The sequence below is a fragment of the Phyllostomus hastatus genome, unplaced genomic scaffold, assembly GCF_019186645.2.
Source record: "Phyllostomus hastatus isolate PE091 unplaced genomic scaffold, TTU_PhHast_1.1 phas_contig_64, whole genome shotgun sequence".
NCBI classification, from domain to species: domain Eukaryota; kingdom Metazoa; phylum Chordata; class Mammalia; order Chiroptera; family Phyllostomidae; genus Phyllostomus; species Phyllostomus hastatus.
The window spans coordinates 11,101,937-11,116,686 of record NW_025333928.1 but is presented as its reverse complement, the minus strand read 5'-3'; the positions used below and the strand labels follow the sequence as shown (position 1 = coordinate 11,116,686).

Sequence of the window (14,750 nt, the reverse complement as noted above, 5' to 3'; positions counted from 1 at the left end):
CGCTCACTTGGGGTACGCTCCCGGGGGATCTGATTCTTGGGCCCTCTGTCCCAGTCCCTTGGGCAGGCCTCCGGGGCTGTCGGATCCAGGGATTCCAGGTCTACATCTGGCGGCCGGGTGAGTCTCCAGACGCGCTTGAAGCCGGAGTGCGCGTGGGGATCCAGCGCCACGTGAGTGGGCAGTCGCCACAACCCAGACCTGGCCTTGTTATTTCGATGCGTTTGAAGTAGTATCTACTTGTGGTTTTGTTCTCATTCTTCCGTGATTATTAAAAGCATCTTTCCGCATGTTTATTGGCCAAGACTTTTTCTCTTCTCTGGTCCAGTTTTCTGTTGAATGGTTTTTTTTCTTACTGTTTCTTTGAGCTTTCTTTTAGATATTAAATTTTTGTCAGTGATTTGTGTTATAAGTACCTCAGTTTGCTTCTTTTCATTTTGTAGTGCCTTTTGATAAACAGTTTATATTTTAATACAGAAAAATATATCTTTCACGATTAGTACTTTTTTTTTAATTTATAAAATATTTTATTTATTTATTTTTAGAGAGAGAGGGGAAGAGAGAGAGAGAGAAGGCAGCCCACAACCCAGGTATGTGTCCTGACCAGGAATCAAACCAGTGACTTTTTGGTTTGCAGGCCAGTGCTCAATCCACTGAGCCACACCAGCCAGGGCTAATTTTTCTTTTTAATACTCACCAAGAGAAACATCCTGGTTGTCTCTCACATGCGTCCCCCCTGGGTATCAAAACCACAACCTTTTGGTGTACAAGATGACACTCCAACCAAATGAACCACCCTGGGAAAACTATGGTTAGTGCTTTTTGTGTCTTATTTGAGGAATCCTGCCCTACCCCAAGTTACTCTTCTCTAATGACCTTAAAGTTTTGATTTAACCTTGAAGTCTCAATTCAGTTCGGAATAGATTTAATGTGAGGTAAGGAGATAATTCTTTTTTTCCATTTGAATAACCAGAAGTCCTAGTACCATTTACTTTAATTTTCTTTCTGAATGACATCCTTTATAAATTCCTTTAGTGCAGGTCTCTTGTTTTAATTTCAGTTCCCCAGAAAGTAGAGCTTGACACAGAAGCTTTTGTGCTGCTACTTCATAAGGGTTTTGGTACCAGGGAATTAGGACTTGGGGCTACAGGAGTGAGGCATGGAAGGAGGGGGGCACACACAAGATTGAGTTAAGGTGCTGGCCACTGTTTGGTCTCAGGCACTCTGGGTTGTTTGCTCTCCTCAGCTGGTCTCCCATGATGTGGACTGCTGCCGTGTCTCAGGATGGCCAGTGGGGGCTGGGAGTGTGTATGGGAGGAGACACAAGTCTGTCCACCAGATTTCACCTCCAGCTGGACCAAGTTTAAGTTTTGCCTCATAGCATATAACTTTTCTGTGCCTCTGAGTTGCACATGTGTATTCATGCCAGGCCTCAGTGACAACCGGGAAGCCCCTGGGTGGGACAAGGACAAATGCCACAAAGCAGTCAGTGAGTGAAATGATGAGATGTCAGTGTTGGAGTCTGTGGTCAGGAGTTGGCAAAAAATGGCTATAGGAAATTCTTCACATCTTTGTACACACAAATGCTTCCTGACATCAAAAAGTAGTATTTGTTTCACCTCCCCTTGAATCTGCATTGGCCTTTTCACTTGCTTTGACTGACAGATAATGGTAAGAGTAAAGTTCTAGGGTTTAAGCTTAGACCTTAAAAGGATTGACAGCTTCTACTGTCTCCCTGGTGGTGTCAGCTGCCATACTGTGCAGCAGCTGGGGTTAGGTTGCTGAATGACATCTCATGCACAGAGACAGAGGTCACGTGGAGGACTGGAGGGGCCAGGCATGTCAATGAAGCCTTTTTGGACCATCATTTAGCCCAGTTTCATGTAAGCAGTTTTGTGAACCCAGTCAACACCGCCTAGTGCTGAAGAGCCCAGCTAAACCCTGGCTGAATTCCACAGAATCCTGAGAAGCAATAAATCATTTTTTTTTTCACACGGTTGAGGTTTTAAGTGGCTTGCTACACAGAAATAAACATTTGACCTGCTTTACCATAAAACGGATCTCGCTATGAGGCAGTGTTGTGCAGGATTGATTCCATGTCAGAGACTCAGAATTCTGAAAGCCTTTGGATGTATGGGCCAGTGTAGAGGTGCTGTAGTCAGGATATTCTGACAATTCCAAAAGGATGAATCACCATCCCCCTAGAGTGGAAAGAACCCAATGTAATCAACCTATCTTCAAGTAACAGACAGCTCTACACAAGGGAGAGTACCATATCAAGAGTTCACTGTCAGTCTCTTGATGTGGCTAGGGCTATAATAGCCTTAATGGATGGCTGACAATGAGCTCACAGGACAATCACAAAGCAGTAATTACAGAACCTAATGTCAATTCTATGCTTGATTTTAGCATTCACAAGACATATGACAGGCACCATTAGAATCTTTATTTCACAGATGTAAAAAAAAAGGAGTCTGGACTTCTGGCCAAGATGGAGGTGTAGGCAGACACACTATGCCTCCTCGCACAACTAAAATAAGGACAACAAAAGTTTAGAAACAAAAAAACAATCATTACTGACAGATAATTGAAGTGTATGGAAGTCTGACAACCAAGGAGTTAAAGAAATATTTCATCCAGACAGGTAGGAGGGGCGCAGTCGGATGGTTTGGTGGAGAGGGTTCTCGGCAAAGCGGCAGTGGGCGACCCCAGGCACGCGAGGCAGCAGCGGGTGAACACAGTGAGGCAGCAGATTGTGGAGGGGTGCAGTGCATAAGGTGGCTGGTGGACCAGGTGGTCCCACGTTCGTGCGCAGATAAACCAGGCGAAACTGGGGAGCAAGACAGACCATGCAACCCAGGGTCTCAGCACAGGGAAATAAGGCCTCAAAACACTGACTGAAAACACCTGTGGAGGTTGAAATGCCAGCGGGAGAAACTCCCAGCCTCACAGGAGAGTTCGTTGGAGAGACCCACAGGGTTCTAGAATGTACACAAGCCCACCCACATGGTAGTCAGCACCAGAAGGGCCCACTTTGCTTGGGGGAAGTGGGGGAAGTGACTGAAATCTGGCAGAGAGTGGAGTAAATGCCACTGTTCCCTCTCGGAACCCTTCCCCACATACAGCATCACAACCCAGCAAATGCAGCCCCGACCTGGTTAACACCTAAGGCTCCGCCCTTTCTACATAACAGGCATGTCAAGACAAAAAAAAAAAAATGGCCCAAATGAAAGAATAGATCAAAACTCCAGAAAAAATACAACTAAGTGACAAAGAGATAGCCAACCTATCAAATGCACAGTTCAAAGCACTGTGATCAGGATGCTCAAAGAATTGGTTGATTTTGGTCACAAATTAGATGAAAAAATGAAGGTTACATTAAGTGAAATGAAGAAAAATGCACAGGGAACCAATAGTGATGAAATGAAAGCTGGGTCTCACATCAATGGAGTGGACCAGAAGGAAGAAAAAAAATAAACAAACAACCAGAAAAGAATGAAGAAACAAGAATTCAAAAAAAATGAGGAGAGGCTTAGGAACCTCCAGGACATCTTTAGATGTTCCAACATTCGAATTATAGGGGTACCAGAAAGAGAAGAGGAAGAGCAACAAGAGGAAAAGGTATTTGAACAAATAATAAGGGAGAACTTCCCCAATCTGGCAAAGGGAATTGACTTCCAGGAAGTCCAGGAAGCTCAGAGAGTCCCAAAGAAGTTGGACCGAGGAGGAACACACCAAGGCACATCATAATTACATTAGCCAAGATTAAAATGAAGGAGAGAATCTTAGAAGCAGCAAGAAAAAAGGAAACAGTAACCTACAAAGGAGTTCCCATGAGACTGTCAGCTGATTTCCCAAAAGAGACCTTAAAGGCAAGAAAGGGCTGGAAATAAGTATTCCAAGTCAGAAAAGGCAAGAACCTACATCCAAGATTGCTTTATCCAGCAAAGCTCTCATTTAGAATGGAAGGGCAGATAAAGTGCTTCTCAGATAAGGTCAAGTTATGGCAGGAGTTCATCATCACCAAGCCTTTATTATATGAAATGTTAAAGGGGCTTATTTAAGAAAAAGAAGATAAAAAGCATGTACAGTAAAATGACAACAAACTCACAATTATTAACAACCACACCTAAAACAAAAAACAAACTAAGCAAACAACTAGAACAGGAACAGAACCACAGAAATGGAGATCACATGGAGGGTTATCAGCAGGGGAGTGGGAATAGGAGAGAGGGGGAAAAGGTACAGAGAATAAGTAGCATAGATGGTAGTTAGAAAATAGACAGGGGGAGGGTAAGAATAGTATGGGAAATGTAGAAGCTAAAGAACTTATAAGTATGACCCATGGACATGAACTAAAGTGGAGGAATGTGGGTGGGAGGGGATGTGCAGGGTGGAGGGGAGAGAAAGGAGGGAAATAGGACTACTGTAATAGCAAAATCAACAAACTATATTTTAAAAATTAGAAAAAAAAACCCCGAAATCTGAGAGTAGCTAAATATGTTTTTGGTTCCATGGCGTTGACCATGAACAAAAAGTCAGGCAGGTATTCCATCAGCAAAAAGGATTTATTTAGGAAAGAAGAAAGGATGCAATTCTATAAGTGCAGCAATAGCAAGCTGGATACACAAAGGAGAGGACATTCTATAGAGGGGAAGAGGAAATTGGATGGGAACTATTAAAACCAAAGAGTTCTCCCTGCAAGGGCTGTCACAACTGACAAAGGGCTTAAGGACTCCTATAGGGATTCAGGGATTCTTTTTTTTTTCTTTTTGTTTTTTAAACTTATTTTTAAGAGAAGGGGAGGGAGGGAGAGAGAGAAGGAGAGAAACATTCATGCGTGAGAAATAGTGGGTGGTTTGCCTCTCGCACGCCCCCAACTGGGAACCTGGCCTGCAACACAGGCATGTGCCCTGACTGGGAATCAAACTGGTGACCCTTTGGTTCACAGGCTGGCACTCAGTACACCGAACCACACTAGTTGGGGCTATAGGGATTCTTATCTTGATTCAAGTCTGTTACTAACTTTGACATTTGCCCCTTTGATTGAGATCTTTGAAAGCATGGCTGATCAACAGTTGAGTCTTCCAAAATCAGCAACCTTTGTCCCTTGATATTTGGAAGGACCTCTTCTGGGTGTTCTGTCAAATGTTGGAGGGAAATTCATGATCCAAATCACTTGTGCCAAGGTTCAACAAGCAACAGGTACAGAGTTTAACAGAAAAAAAGTGCAAAATTAAAAACTTAGGAAACTTAGTATATGTAATGATTTTATTTTTATTTATTTTATTATTGTATTTTTTCCTGTATGATGATTTTAAAACAGGAGCTTAGATTTGAAACCACCAAACAGGAGTCATTATATTACACAGGAGTTGTGTCATGGGGGAAGTTCCCCATAATGGCCATTGATGTTCTAAATTACTTTTGGTCACAGCAGTCCATTTAGTTAAAAATGTGCATAAGGAAAAAAATGTGCAGAAGGAACCATGGTTTTTTAAACATAAATTTGGCTGGGGCTGTAACTGAGCAAACCGGGACTTGGCCACGTGGTCCCTGAATACATGACCCAACAATTAGTGTTGAAGGAAACATATTTTTATTTATAGGGTTCCATCCTCAGGGTAGCTCAGAGCACTCCTGCTCAGAGCCCTGCCCTCCCACGAGACCCAGCACTTCCCTTGCTCCCCAAAAGGCTATAAGGCAAAACAGGCCCAGAAGTTCCCCATATCCTTATCTGTTCTTAAGCAGCCTGCGCAAACAGACCTCCATCCCCTCTGGATTGTGCACCCATGGGTTTCAGAATCACCATCCTCTCGCAGCAGCTCTCTTCTTTAGGATCTGGGGTGTGCTGTTCTCAGCCTCCATGTAGTGGTTCAGGGAAACATGCACTGTGTTACACTAGATAGATCATGGTAGAGTCCAGGGAGGCACATGTCTCAGGAGAGTGACTTCTCCGTATGTCCTTCAGAGAAGCAGAAGTCTGCAGCTCAACATTCCCAGTCACAGTTCACCTCCAAGCATCTCTCACGAATCCATGCTTGGTTAGACAGGTCCCTGCGCAGATCCATCAGCTCTGCCACCATCTTCTCCAGACAAGCTTCCCAGCAAGCCTCTTTCTTACCCCAGGCCTCATGGCATGCTCTTATTCCAAACCACGTGGCTTTCTCCTTACACACTAGACCTCGTGGCAGACCAGACACTCTTCATGGTGGACTCTGTCTCGTACAGCCTTTCAGATTGTGTGGCTTTCTCTTTTTTCTTTAAATAATATTTTATTGATTATGCTGTTACAATTGTCCTGAATTTCCCTCTTTTCCCCCTCCACCCAGTGCTCCCTGCTACCTCAGGCAATCCCCCCGACCATTGTTCTTGTACTTGGGTCACATGTATAAGTCCTTTGGCTGCTCAGTTTCCTCTACTCTACTTTACATCCCCATAGCTATTCTTTAACTTCCTGTTTGTACTTCTTAATCCCCTCATCTCTTCACCCATTCTGCCCCTCCACCCTCCTATCTGTCAACCATCTGGAAACTTAATTCTTTTCTCTTGCTGGTTCTAAGAGTCTCTTTTTACTTTTAACCTATGGCCTTTTGATTATGATGTGTCTTGGAGTGGGCCTCTTTGCATCCATCTTGTTTGGGATTCTCTGTGCTTCCTGGACTTGCATGTCTATTTCCTTCACCAAATTAGGAAAGTTTTCTTTCACTATTTTTTCACATATATTTCTGAGGAGGATACTGGGCCAGCGGTATCCATCACGGCTGCGGATGCTTGTCAAAACACAAGAAAAACATACACACGGACAACCGAGTCCTGTGGGGAAATAGGTACGAAACGGCCACTCTCTCTAGTGGAGAGGGTCCCGTTCTCCCACCCGAGCAGGCTTTTATTTGGTTGGTTTACACAGGAATTCAGGTAAAGCTCATTAATCATTGCCAGGAAGTAAGGATCAAACAATAGATAACAAAACTCTGAGGGCCTATTTTGAGTCAGGGTCAGATAGCTAAAGAGCTGTAAAACTTTGAGGAACAAACTTACTTCTTCCTTGGACCCTTACCATTTCAAATTGAGAGCATTCTAAACAAAGCAGGTGTCACAGGATTTTACATATTCTTTCTTAGGCCTGATCACCTGGGGAACCCACCCTTTCCAGCACAGGGCTGCACTGCCCCCTGTCATTGTTTCAGGCTTAGGTGGAGCAAGGGAAGTAAGGCAGCCAAGAGATTAGGAGATTTTCTTGCAGACAATGAGGACTTAGGCTATGTCAAAGCCGAGGGGCAGTGGGGTCCATCATCCCCTTTTGCTGTAGTCCCCAAAGTCCTTCCTTGGGGGCCTCCCACGTGATCGTGCCTGTCTTAGGTCGTTCCCCCCTTGGGGAATCTTACCCGTCATTGGCTAACCAACCAAGCATTGGGGCCAGGCAGAGTGAAGTAAAAGGAGCAGAAGTGGCGCTTCTGCCAGGGAGGTAAGCTTTTATCTCCTTGGTGGCTTACAGTCCAAGGTCGTTCCCTCAGCCTTAGTCTTGGTGGGGGTTATAGCTTCTGATACCAAGCAGGGCGGTTCCCAACAGATTTCCAATTGCTTGTTCTTTCTCTTCTCATTCTGGTACCCCTGTGATGCAAAGGTTGGACATTTTGAAGTTGTCTCAGAGGCTGTTTATACTATCCTCATTTTTTAAATTATTTTTCCTTCTTGTTGCTCTGTGTGGTTGTTTTTTGCTTCCTTATGTTCCAAATCATTGATTTGATTCTTGGCTTCATCCAATCTACTGTTGCTTTCCTGTAAGTTGTTCTTTATTTCAATTAGTGTATCTTTCGTTTCTGACTAGGTCTTTTTTATGTTGCTGAAGTCCTCACTAAGTTCCGTGAGCATCGTTATAACTAGTGTTTTAAATTCTGCATCTGACAGATTGCTTATCTCCATTTCCTTTAGCTCTTTTTCTGGAGTTTTGATCTGTTCTTTCATGTGGGCCATGTTTCTTTGTCTCATTGTTTTGGCAGCCTCTTTGTGTTTGTTTCTATATATTAGGTACTTCTGCTTTGACTCCATGTCTTGGTAGTGTGGCCTAATGTAGTAGATGTCCTGTAGGGTCCAGTGGCACAGCCTCCCCTACCACCCAAGCTGGGTATTCAAGGTGTGCCCTTCACGTGGGCTGAGTATGCCCTCCTCTTGTAATTGAGCTTCGGCTTCCGTGGGCAGATCAGTGAGAGAGATTTACCTAGGCCAGTCAGCTGCAAGGACTGGCTTGACTATTGACCACCCACCTCTGCCCTCTGTGGAGGAGCAGCTGTGCAGGGGGACAGATGTGGTGTTCTGACAGGGTCTGTAGCTGTCCACTGGATGTGCTGGCCTTAGGGTTTCCCGTGTGGTACAGGCCAAGGTCAGCCCGCACCTATGTTTTGCCTGGGGCACCCTGCCGGATCTGTAAAGCAATTTGAGATGGCTGGTACTTGTGCTGGGCTTGGAGATTACCAGGTGAAGCCAAGCTGCCAGCTGTTGCTTGTTTGATAGTATTTAGGAGCTGAGACCGTGTATTCTTATGGAAAAGCAGCTTGGGTGGACCCATAAGTTGGGTGGGATAGAGCCTCTGGGGATCTCCAAGGTGGGTCAAATAGTGTTACCCAGGTTGATGGAGTCTCAGATATGGCACCAGTTAACCGGGTCTGTGGTAGAGGGAGCTTAGAAATGGGACAATGCCCTCTGCTTGCCTTGATGCCAGACACTTCAGTTTCTTCCTGTGAGGCAGGAGATAGTTAGGAAGGAGGAAACTCTGGAAGAGCCCTGGGGCTAAGATAAAGGACATTGATACAGGACAGAGACCCTGTTCTAGGACCTGTTGTTCCCACTTTCTGGAAAAGCGCTTAATCATGGTGAATCATGAATGCACTTGCGCAGAAGATACTACATGACCCTGCTTCATTATAATAGCAACATAATAAATTAACATTGTGGGACCTCCTTCCCCAGTGGCCAGTCAAGGAAAATCATGGGAGACCACATGCACAATAGCTTTAAAGTAATATAACTACCTGTACATGCGCAATAAAACCCTTCCAAAACTAGCCAGGAAATATCCTTCCTATAAGAATCAAATCCCTTTAGCCCCTGAGGTCAATCTCTGCTTGGAGTTGTCCCGCTCCCATTTTCTATGGAGTGTACTATTGCTTAATAGATCTGCTCTCTCTATTTCTGCTATAAACTCTCTGTGTTCAGTTCAATTTGTCTGCGATCACCAAGAATCTGGTTACCTGTGCCCACCTGTGACACTTATATACCACTGGTTTCTTTCAAGCTGGCACCCTGGTGCTGGAGCTCAGAGGGAGTGAGTCTGAGTAGGTGAGTCCATGTGTGGGTTCTTTAAGAGGAACTGCTTGGGGCTCCAATAATCTCTTCCACTAACTCAATCCCCACTGGTTTTTGCAGCCAGAAGTTGTGGGCCTTATCTTCCTGGCACTAGAACCATGGGCTGGGAAGACTGGTGTGGGGCTGGGAAGCCTGGTGTGAGGCTGGGACTCCTTGCTCCCGAGATATCCCTCCTGAATTCCTATCCACATGAGTATGGGACCAGCCCCTTCTGCATCTGCACCCCTCCTACCAGTCTGGATGGTTGTGGTTTTTTTAATTTCATAGTTGTCAGACTTCCATTCAGCTCAATTTCTGATGTTCCTGAGTAATGGTTGTTCTATATTTTAGTTATAATTTTGATGTGGTTGTGCAAAGAGGTGAGCCGTGTCTGCCTATGCCACTAACTTGACTGGGAGCCCTTCCTCATCTTCTCTTTCAGCTCACTCTTAGTTTAAATGGTTGGCCCAGAACTTCCTATGTGACCTCAGTCTGGTCCCTTCTATGGTGTGCCATTTTTGTCAGTTCTCCAGTATCTTTTATCTTCTTTTGGCTGCTTTCTTTAGTCAAGGCAAGAGTTCCCCATTGCACAGGGGCCTCCTCTTCCCCTGGCTATGTCGCAAGTCACTATACCTTTCTCCCTGGGCAGCAGTTCAGGGAACTGGGAAGGCACAGCTATTAACTTGCCATTGTTATGCACAGTATATTAAGCAGTATCATCCACTTCCTGCAATAAAGAGGTGTGGGGTTATCTCCTATTTTCAGGGGACCCTTTCTTTGAACCCCCTTACAGGGTCCCTGTAGGAGGGAAATATTTAGCTACCTAAGACTCTAGTTTTCAGAAGCTTTTATTTAGAGCAAGGACCCTGTAAACAGGCTAAATAACTCATACAGCTTAGATAGCCTGCAGCTTAATAGCAGAGAGGAAAGAAAGGAGAAAGAGTGGGAAAGAAACATCAGTGTGTGATTGCCTCTCACACACCTTGACTGGGGATTGAACCGGTGACCCTTTCATTCGCAGGCCAGCACTCAGTCCACTGGGCCACACCAGCCAGGGTGAAAAAGTGTGGTTCTATCAGTATTAAAATAGCCTGCTCCAGAAAGACCCAGGCCAAAGTCTGACCACGGGACAGAATTAGGCTGACAACTAGCACAAAGGATTTGATTCTAAAAGAATCAAGTCAATAGCTAACATGGTTCCAAGATACAGACTGATGCCCTAGGGCAGCGGTCCCCAACCCTTTTGGCACCAAGGAGTGGTTTCATGGAAGATGGGGGTAGGGGTGGTGGATTGGGGAGGTTAGGGAGTGGGAACATGAGGCAGAGCTCAGGTGAGCTTCATTCCCCATCCCCCCTACTGTGGATGGGGATGTTGAGGTGGAGACAGGAGGTGAAGCTCAGGGGAGATTTATTTGCAGCATGGTTCCTAACAGGCCCAGGCCCATTACCGGTTCTCCGCCTGGAGGTTGGGTACCCCTTCCCAAGGGAATCAGGCAAAAGTGTGGAAGAGAGTTCCCTAACAAACAAGTTCTTTTAATAGAAAAAGAAAAGAAACCTCTACACAGATTTTGAATAAAGTCCAGAGAGCTTTAAAACGTAAGAAGAGTGAAAGCTTGGACTCAAGAGAAAACTTACCCTCAAGCTCCTGAAAGGGGGAGAAAAACAGCTTGTTCAAATGGCTGGCTCTGTAGGTGCCATACTTGTTTGCTCATCAGCCCAGGACTATGGGACATCTTCTCTGGACCCCAGAGTTGACTGCAAACAAAAAGTCAGACAGTTATTCACTCGGCAAAAAAAGATTTACTCAGGAGTAAAGACAGAATTGCATTACAGATCTTGTTGCCACAGTGAATCACATGCAAGTTCACGGTAAACAATGGAAAGTCTTTTATAGAGGGTAAAGGGAAGTGAGTAGGGAAGGGTTGTTATAGCCTCAGAACTCTTCTTGTAGGTCTTTCTGCCGTGACTCAGGACTTGAGAGTTCCTCCTATGGGGCCTCCAGATTCTGTTCAGGTTAAAGACTCATTAATTTGGAAATTGGCTAGCTTAAAATCTCACAGGATTCATTTTCTTGTTTATTTTTCAATATTCATCTTGACCCTGACTGGTGTGGTTCAGTTGGTTGGGCTTCGTCCCACAAAGGGAAAGATAGGTACATGGCTGGTTTCTGGCCAGGGCACATACCTCTGTTGCAGCTGGGTCCAGGTCAGGTGCTTGGGAGAAGCAAATGATTCATGTTTCTCTACCTCTCTTTCCCCCTCCCCTTCCCTCCCTCTAAAAAATAGATAGCCCTGGCTGGTGTGGCTCAGTGGATTGAGTGCAGGCCTATGAACCAAAGGGTCGCTGGTTTGATTCCCAGCCAGGGTACACGCCTGGATTGCGGGCCAGGTCCCCAGTGGGTAGGCGGCACGAGATAGGCAACCCCACGCTGAGGTTTCCCATTCTTTCTCCCTCACTTCCCCTCTCTCTAAAAAATAAAAGTAATAATAATAAATAAATAAAATTATATTCGTTTTTGTTTTATTGCAGGTTAGCCTCTGTAGAACCTACAGGTCTTGGGCTTCAGAGTAGATTGGTGCTGCCCATTGGACAAGGCTTGAAGAATCCAGCCTTATTCTCCACAGAGGATTTCTACACCCACCGGCCCCTGAAACTACATTTCCCAGCAGGCCAGAGGCCAGAACTGACGCACTTCCTCCCGACGTTCCCCCGCAACAGGAAGTAGCCGAGTGGGCTCGAGGCTGACGCGACCATCCTTCGTCATCGCCGCTGCCGCTGCCGCTGCCTGGAGAGGACCCGTCGCGGCTGTACCTGCCGCCCCTGCCGGCCACCATGTCCGCCCAGGCGCAGATGCGGGCCCTGCTGGACCAGCTCATGGGCACGGCCCGGGACGGTGAGTCGGGGCAGCCGGCCAGGCGAGGGGCTCGGGCGGGAGTGAGGCGAGGCCGCCGGGCGGCCTGAGGCGGGGGCAGCGACCGTCTGCGCCTGCGCTCTCCCCCCACCCTCGCCCCACGCGCCGACGGCAGTCGCCGGGCCTTTGTCTGAGCGGGTTCGCCTGTTCGGCTGGCTTTTCTCCCACCCTTCGCGGATCTTCGGCGAGCTTCTTCCTCCGAGCCCTTTCCGTCGGTGGGGCTCTAGCTCCATTCCCATTTACGGTTCTGCCATGTCCAACCCGGTGCGTGCCGCAGCTTCTCCAACCGGGGAGTCGGCTAAGGGCTGGAGCTAACATGAGCTTCAAATCGCTGGCAGCCTGGGAGAAGCTACACCCGTGGGAGCCGATGGGCCTCGAACCCCAGCCGTTCTTGTTCTGTACCATTGCAAGGAGAGCCATAAATAGAGCTTTTCTTACGTGGGTTCCTGCCTAGTGCTTTTCCAAGCTCCCTTCCCAACCACACAGGTTTGCTTCTGTTTAGCTAGCGTTTGTCAGTCGTTAGGTAGGTTGCATTGTAGGGAGGAGTGGAAGATCAGATGGTTGTTTCAGGAAAAAGCGGTTGCATCTTTGCAAAACTACATACCTGCTTTGGTTTGTGTTTCCTACTGAAGTAATGAAGTTGTAAGTTCACACTGGCACATTCGCAGGGCTGTGCAAATTCTTTGCACTATAATTCATAGGTGATTAAGTGCTTTTTAGCTTTCTTTGTATATTGAGTTGCTTTTGAATTGCTTCCCATATTTTTATTTCATACAAACTGAACAATTGTGGCCCCTCTATTTTATTTATAAAGGTTCAGTGTATCTTTGCCTGCCTACATCAATCTGCAAGGGAGTTGCAGAAAAGCCTCATGTTCATCGAGCCGTGAGTCACAACCAATTTCTAAGCTGTTATAACAAAAAAGTGTTTGCTTTTTTTCACAAGTAACTTTAAAAGTGTAGTTTAGAAAGAAAACATTTTCAGAAAAAGACACTACATTAATCCTGGATGCTTGCAAATCCTGAGATATATTCTTCCTTTAGTATTACACAGCTCTGTGTCGTATACACAGATTAGCTTTAAAATTTGTCACATTCCACTTTGCCTTTACTTTTATGTATCATTCCCCTGACTTCCTTACTGCAGGTTGGGCAAGAAAACTTTTCCTTTAAAACTTTTCAACAGCGGGCATAAAATTCTGCAGCTGAGGTCTTGAAGAATGCAGATGGGTACAGTATATGTTGGAACTCACAGTGTGTATTGACTAACCTAGTTCTTTTTTTTCTTTTTCTTTCTTTCTTTCTTTTTTTTTTTTTTTACTCTTTTAGTATTGTCTTGTTAACAGTGACTCCCAGGTGCCAACTCTCTTTTTTAAGGGTGGGGGTGAAAGAGGGGTGAGAAGACTAGGTCTAGATTATTTATTAGTCAGCGGTAGAGTTTGAAAGCGTTCTTTGTATGTTTAGGCAAAATATTGCCTATCCACTAGTCCACAGCAAAACGATTAGATTAATAAGTAGTTTTTAGTTGGTGGAAACTACCAGTTATTGGTTATATGTGGTGATTCATGGCCCTCTGATTAGCATGGGTTTTGGTATCTCATGGCCCACATGTATGTGTGGGGCTAATGGCCTTTTGGTGCTCAGCCTTTTACTTTTGACTCCTTGACTTCTTTGGCACAATGACGGAGTCAGATCTCATTAAGTGATTCTTCATGATATATTTAGCATCAGAAAACATCTGTATTCCGCTCCAGTTGTAAATATCTCTAAATCAGCTTTTCAGTGTATTTGGTAGTCTGCACATCTCCAGGTGAATTGTACCAGATATACTTTTGTGTTTAACATGGTATTATCTTATTTAAAACCACAAATAAATTTCAGGAGATGAAACCAGACAGAGGGTGAAGTTTACAGATGACCGAGTCTGCAAGAGTCACCTTCTGGATTGCTGCCCCCACGACATCCTGGCTGGGACGGTAGGTGCATTGGGTGAAGGGGAGTCACAGAACTCGGGGTGCAATATAAGCAGTATAGGTTTTCCAAGTTGAATTCTGTTTTCCTTATCAGGTAGAAATCACCTTTATTGCCCTTTCAAATTATAGATTCTGTTAAGTGTAATATTGTATTGCAGAACATATTTTCTGTTATAAAGTTCTCTCTTTGAAGTTATCAGTTTTTTGTGAAGTCATTTATATGGAAGTATTTAGAGCTAAGTAGTACAAGTAGTCTCATTTGGCTCCAGCAAAAAGTGTATCTCAGGTTAGTGTATAGTTCTTTGAAGATCTGGGCTTGGTTGGTTTGTGTTCAGGCTAAACATAGGGCTAGACTTTTTATCTAACAAGACACATTTCTTCCCCAGATTGTTAGGTTTTCTAAAAACCAGTTGGGAATAATGTTGACTCTCTAGTTTTGTGCTATGTCATCCTTTCAAGAAAGTAACATATCCAGTGGATATAGACTCCTAAAATTTTTCAGTTGACTTCTTATAAACCAAACAG

At 45.1% G+C, this 14,750-nt stretch overlaps 1 protein-coding gene across 7 annotated transcripts in view; it reads left to right on the top strand.

Moving 5' to 3' along the window:
• Positions 1-24: 24 nt before the first annotated feature.
• LUC7L (LUC7 like) overlaps positions 25-14,750 on the top strand; it is a 49,868-nt gene continuing 35,142 nt past the window's right edge. Inside the window, exons 1-4 of one of the 7 annotated variants that reach the window (XM_045848933.1) lie at positions 26-117; positions 543-587; positions 11,872-12,235; positions 14,134-14,228. In XM_045848933.1, the coding sequence (XP_045704889.1) occupies positions 12,175-12,235; positions 14,134-14,228 (156 nt within the window). In that variant the 5' untranslated portion in view covers positions 26-117; positions 543-587; positions 11,872-12,174. The other 6 variants (XM_045848928.1, XM_045848929.1, XM_045848930.1 and 3 more) reach the window with 6 other exon arrangements.